The sequence below is a fragment of the Paralichthys olivaceus genome, chromosome 4 (genome assembly GCF_024713975.1).
Source record: "Paralichthys olivaceus isolate ysfri-2021 chromosome 4, ASM2471397v2, whole genome shotgun sequence".
Classification (NCBI taxonomy): domain Eukaryota; kingdom Metazoa; phylum Chordata; class Actinopteri; order Pleuronectiformes; family Paralichthyidae; genus Paralichthys; species Paralichthys olivaceus.
Genome location: NC_091096.1, coordinates 1,786,060 through 1,792,638, shown reverse-complemented (window position 1 = coordinate 1,792,638; position 6,579 = coordinate 1,786,060). Strand labels below are relative to the sequence as shown.

At 42.0% G+C, this 6,579-nt stretch overlaps 1 protein-coding gene across 1 annotated transcript in view; it reads left to right on the top strand.

Annotated features, from left to right (window-relative positions):
- The window catches only part of LOC109641527 (protein unc-13 homolog B-like), a 108,228-nt gene that overhangs the window by 9,802 nt on the left and 91,847 nt on the right, over positions 1-6,579 (top strand). Inside the window, exons 2-3 of the mRNA XM_069523263.1 lie at positions 371-658; positions 894-981. Of these exons, the coding sequence (XP_069379364.1) occupies positions 371-658; positions 894-981 (376 nt within the window). The remainder of the gene's footprint in view (positions 1-370; positions 659-893; positions 982-6,579) is intronic.

The following is a 6,579-nucleotide window of genomic DNA, read 5'->3' as shown; positions in this document are numbered from 1 at the left end:
GTTCTGATGTCAATCCTCTCTTAATAAGATTTTTAGAGAAACTGACATCCAGCTTCGTTCAGCCCACGTTTTCCTTTCCTTCATTTGTGTTCACTTCCCTTTTTGATCCGATGATATGTTCCCTTTAACCCATATTTTAACATCCAATTCTTGTTTTTGAAATGAATTGAACAGTTTCAATCCAAATCAAATTTTCTCAGTTGAAATTAAATGAAAGTAATTCTATGTTTATGAAAACACATGACTTCATTTTTCTAATTCCCTAAAATAATAATTGGAATAAAACGTTAAATCTTACAGTGTAGCATTACTTACATGTTGCTTTCCCAAACACCTCATTATTCTAAATAACAACCTCATTCACCTACAGCCCACCGGACAGCAGTCGGTTCGATTCATCAGGCAACCTCAGTCCGGTCAGCTCTCAGCTCAGCTCTGAACCTGAGGAACGCCCGTATCCAGAGTCCTGCCCCCCCAAAGCTCCTCATCCCCCTCTCCACAGCCAGCCGTCGACCTGGGACGAGGAAGAGGAGGAGGAGGAAGAGGATGAGAAAGAGCTGCATCCGCTCCCAGAGCCTGGTTCTAACAAAGTTTTAAAGGACTCTGCTGTCAAACCGATCCCGGACAACCATGACAACAAGACTCAGACTAAAGTCAGGTATGTTAAGACATCTACATTTTTAAGTTGAAGAGGAAACACCTGGTAAAAAGCAAATAGATGGTGTCAAACGTCTTCCAGACATTAAAACATTGTTTAAAAACGAACTTGAAGAAAATTTAAATGTCGTTGCAGGTTTGAGGGAATTGATTTTTGATATCGATTGATGTTGGCCATCTTCTTGATCCTTTTCTCTTTCAGCCTATTGATCATCTCTCTGCATTATGTTTGACAGTTTCTTTGAAGACGGTCCTCCACCCTGTTCTCCATCCAAAGTCCGCTGGCTGAAAGCATACAACAAAGTGAGAGTACAGCTGCTCGAGGTAGGAAGAGTCGCTCACTGCCCACTCCAACTACATGCACGCACGCACGCACACACACACACACACACACACACACACACACACACACACACACATGCACACACACACACACACACACACACACGCATACACACACACACGCATACACACACACATACGCACGCACACACACGCACGCACACACACGCACGCACACACACGCATACACACACACACACACACGCATACATACACACGCATACACACACACATACACTCATTACATATACCAATAAAGCCTATACATATAAGTCTGTGCACTCACAAGAAAATCAAGCCAAATCCCATTCACTGATATAAGTGCACATGAGCATTGCTGAATTTCTCCCTCTGCTCTCTTATGTGAAGATAGTCTCTCTCTCTCTCTCTCTCTCTCTCCCTCCCTCTCTCTCTCTCTCTTCCCCTCTGGGTTGGTTGAGTTTCCAGCCATGTTACAGCAATTTGCACTGATTTTGTGCTCCCTGGGGATTCCGGCTTTGATCTGGGAAACCCCTCTTTCAGCTTTGGTTTCCCTCAGATCTGGTTATCACTCTTCTGTTAACAGAAAGTTTTGCCTTCTAAGATTTGTCACAGCAAGTTAAAGCCATTCTTTAGTTTATAGAAGTTTATAGCAGTTTATAGAACCAAGCACCTGCGGGCGGTTTACAGTTGACTGGTGTTGGGGTCTTTTACAAGTATATGTGGCTTTTTTTGCTGGGTTTCTTCTCCCTTGTTAGTAGGGCTCTGTGTATGAATGTGTGTGACACATTTGCGCTGGACATCAGACAAAATGAAGGAATAATGAGGCAGCAGGTCTGAGGGGAGAAGGAAAGAGGGCACATCATGTTGAAGTGCCTTGTTTTGTGGGGTATTAGGATTAAACTGGGATTTGTAACACTGGCCTAATGAAGCCGAATGAGCCGCTACATGTGTTCGTAAATGCTGATGTCAAATGTTGTATTAATTTATGTTTGGTCATTTCATGTGTTGCTGCAGAATGAACTTTGACTCTTAGGTCAAAAAGACCACATGATTTAGATAACGAAGAACAAGGACATTAAGCCAAACCAGGGGATTAAACCTTGGATCGAACTGGGACAATTTTTTTGTCTCTTTTGTCACATACCTGCACCATAGTTGTTATTACCCTTGCAGAAGAGGTTCTGTTTCATCCACCTTGCTGAAGTGTCCTTGAGCAAGACACTGAATCCTGACCTACCCGGAAGGGGGCTCAGAGAAATGAGAGCGTATCTACAGGGACCAATAAAGTTTTAAATGATTGATGACTCAGCTGCTGAGCACGACTCTGTCTGCTTAAACGAGTCTGGTGGGCTGTCAATCATGAATCTCATCCCTCTGTCGAAACAACTCGAAGGACAAACGGCTGCTGTGATGAGGCAGCGTCCGATAGTTTGAGTTCTGAGGCACCTGTTTGAATCAGAACACAAATGAATCGAACTCAGGAGGGGGGTTGAGTTCCTGATACAGATTTTTTGTGAAATGAAAAGTTGGAGGAGGTTGACCAATCACAACAGTGAGTGGACCAGCTGGCCAATCAGAGCAGACTAGGCCTCATCAGGAGGGGGGGGGGGGGGGGGGGGGGGTCTTAAAGAGACAGGAGCTAAAACCAAGTGTTTCCACAGGTGGGTCCTCGAGCCTAAACTGATTATGCAATAAACCCAACTTTATTCTAAACCCAAACTAAAATCACTGCTATTTCCTTTCCTTATAACTTTCTTTAAATTCATCACTTTTCTTTTACCTTTAAATCCTACGATTTAATAAGAGAGTAATGTCAAATTAATTCTAATCTAAACTCTATCGCTGATTTTCCAGATTTAAATTTAAAATGTGTCTCATAATATTGTTAACACGACCCACACAACTTTCTATCTGATCACTCAGTCAGTCTTAGTACATAAACAACTTCTTCACTGTCTGAAAAGGTACATTTTATACATTTATATTTCTTTTCCGAAAACTCTCCACAAATGACTTTTCTGCAACAAGATCTTATTGCAATCTAACATGAAAAATTCAGCATGAGGAGTAATGACTTTCTTTCCTTTCCTCCATTTGTCGGCATCAATCATTACAAGGTTGTCTGATGTTCGTGGCCTCGTTTTAAAAACGACATACAGTAAAAAAGAATCAACACAGCCGTCAGTGTTTCTGACATTTAGAAGGAGGAGGATGAATCCACTGGTCAGCAGTTATCCCCAGAAAGACCAAAATAGTCTTTTTGTCTCTGTAGCGAACGTTGTGCCATGGCAACGATGTCACATTTCTATGGAAACACAACCTTACATTACTGTGTGATTAAGGTGCCATCGCTGTAGCTGCTGGAAGGTGTGTGTGTGTCTGCACTGGAGGAGAACATGTAAATCGAACAAAATAGTGAATAATTCAGGGGGAAATTTTGATGCAACTGGATTTCTGCTACGCAATTTAGTGAATACATATAAGGAAGATAAATTGTTGGACTCAACATCAAGTGATGATGATCTGGTCCTTTTACTTTATAAAAAGTAAACTTCTTAGTACCACAGCTGCTTCAGAACGTAGTTCTTTGGTTTCTCTCGTGGTTAAGTTGAGGAAGGTCTCGTTCATTCCAGCTGTTTCCATGTGTTTCGGGAGTCTGGGTCGAATGTTGTTTAATCTAATATCAGATCCATTTAAAGACAAAAATAACTTGGAACAATAGCTAAACACAAATATATTAAATAAATCCACAAATTAACTTTACATGAGACTGGATAGAGGAGGAAGTTCTGATCTGTTAGATGTGTCCTTGTCTGAAGCTAAAACTCACAAAAAACTCAATTAAAGAATGCATTTCCATCAGCTTAATTGAATTGTAGGCAACAGTTGGTATGAGGTCTGTTCTCAGGTTTAACATGTGCATCTGCGACACTTTGATTCAAACATACTTTACCTCTGAGAAGAAAAGCTGATGTTCATTTGATGACTTGTATTCACAGATATAGTCTGGAACACTTTTCCTGTTTTAAATTAAAAATGTGTGGTGGGGGAGGCAGGGATTCAGATGCGGCTCTGCAAACAAATAAAGACGTCTTTCGAAGGTGCTGATATGAGAGTTTGTCCTAAATGAGCATCAGTACACTGTGTTTTTGTGGATGACAAACAACTCACTTTTTCAATTTTTATTTTTGAGGAAATTGTTGTGTAGGTAGGCAACTCATCCTTTGTCCTTGGAGATACTTTGCAGTGCCAGACACAAGCATTCATATTCACGGGGCAAACCAATGAGATGAGATCGCTGCACGGAGCGGGCGGATATCAAAACAAGTGCATGGCAGAGAACAGGAGGGGCGGCCAGAGAGGATTGTGGGAAGGGAAATGCTAGGAGAGGAGGAGGTTACAGTCACAACACAGACTCATTGATGCTGATGTGATTTTCATTTCCAATCATCAACACAGACAAATAGAGCCCCTCCTGAATCTATTTAACTTTTTTTCGGAAAGTCATAGAGACTCGGGCATTTCATGATTAATAAAGGGTAGGCTGCCACACAACCACACCGAATTTCAGCCCGTTTCGAGCAAGCAGCGCAGAGTTATTCACCCTATAGTGAATTTAGGGTTAGGGTTAGGGTTGTGATTAGGGTTAGGGTTAGGGCTGTGATTAGGGTTAGGGATGAATACCCATTGGGGATCAAGATATTCTTCAATAACTTTTTTTCTGAAGCTCATAGAGACTTGGAAGTTGGTTCCATCTCCACTAATGTGGGTGTGCCCGATCCATTGGGACCATCCCCGAGCTTCTACGACCTTCGGAAATCATGAAACCACCAAATCTAAAAAAAAAAGTAGAAGATATTTTTAAATAACTTTTTTTCTGAAAGTCATAGAGACTCGCGCGTCTTATGATTAATAAAGGGTAGGCTGCCACACAACCACACCGAATTTCAGCCCGTTTCGAGCAAGCAGCGCAGAGTTATTTACCCTATAGTGAATTTAGGGTTAGGGTTAGGGTTGTGATTAGGGTTAGGGTTGTGATTAGGGTTAGGGTTAGGGTTAGGGCTGTGATTAGGGTTAGGGATGAATACCCATTGGGGATCAAGATATTCTTCAATAACTTTTATTCTGAAGCTCATAGAGACTTGGAAGTTGGTTCCATCTCCACTAATGTGGCTATGCCCGATCCATTGGTACCACCCCCGAGCTTCTACGACCTTTGGAAGGGGTAGGGTGAGGGTTGTGATTAGTGTTTGCTTTTTGGGTTGTGATTAGGGTTAGGGTTAGGAATGAAAACCTATTGGAGATCAAGATATTCTTCACTAACTTTTTTTCTGAAGCTCATAGAGACTTGGAAGTTGGTTCCATCTCCACTAATGTGGGTGTGCCCGATCCTTTGGGACCATCCCCGAGCTTCTATGACCTTCGGAAATCGTGAAACCACCAAATCTAAAAAAAAAAGTAGAAGATATTTTCAAATAACTTTTTTTCGGAAAGTCATAGAGACTCGGGCATTTCATGATTAATAAAGGGTAGGCTGCCACACAACCACACCGAATTTCAGCCCGTTTCGAGCAAGCAGCGCAGAGTTATTCACCCTATGGTGAATTTAGGGTTAGGGTTGTGATTAGGGTTAGGGTTAGGGTTGTGATTAGGGTTAGGGTTAGGGTTAGGGCTGTGATTAGGGTTAGGGATGAATACCCATTGGGGATCAAGATATTCTTCAATAACTTTTATTCTGAAGCTCATAGAGACTTGGAAGTTGGTTCCATCTCCACTAATGTGGCTATGCCCGATCCATTGGTACCACCCCCGAGCTTCTACGACCTTTGGAAGGGGTAGGGTTAGGGTTGTGATTAGTGTTTGCTTTTTGGGTTGTGATTAGGGTTAGGGTTAGGAATGAAAACCTATTGGAGATCAAGGTATTCTTCAATAACTTTTTTTCTGAAGGTCATAGAGACTTGGAAGTTGGTTCCATCTCCACTAATGTGGGTGTGCCCGATCCATTGGAACCATCCCCGAGCTTCTACGACCTTTGGAAATCGTGAAACCACCAAATCTAAAAAAAAAGTAGAAGATATTTTTAAATAACTTTTTTTCGGAAAGTCATAGAGACTCGGGCATTTCATGATTAATAAAGGGTAGGCTGCCACACAACCACACCGAATTTCAGCCCGTTTCGAGCAAGCAGCGCAGAGTTATTCACCCTATGGTGAATTTAGGGTTAGGGTTAGGGTTGTGATTAGGGTTAGGGTTGTGGTTAGGGTTAGGGTTAGGGTTAGGGTTAGGGTTAGGGCTGTGATTAGGGTTAGGGATGAATACCCATTGGGGATCAAGATATTCTTCAATAACTTTTATTCTGAAGCTCATAGAGACTTGGAAGTTGGTTCCATCTCCACTAATGTGGCTATGCCCGATCCATTGGTACCACCCCCGAGCTTCTACGACCTTTGGAAGGGGTAGGGTGAGGGTTGTGATTAGTGTTTGCTTTTTGGGTTGTGATTAGGGTTAGGGTTAGGAATGAAAACCTATTGGAGATCAAGATATTCTTCAATAACTTTTTTTCTGAAGCTCATAGAGACTTGGAAGTTGGTTCCATCT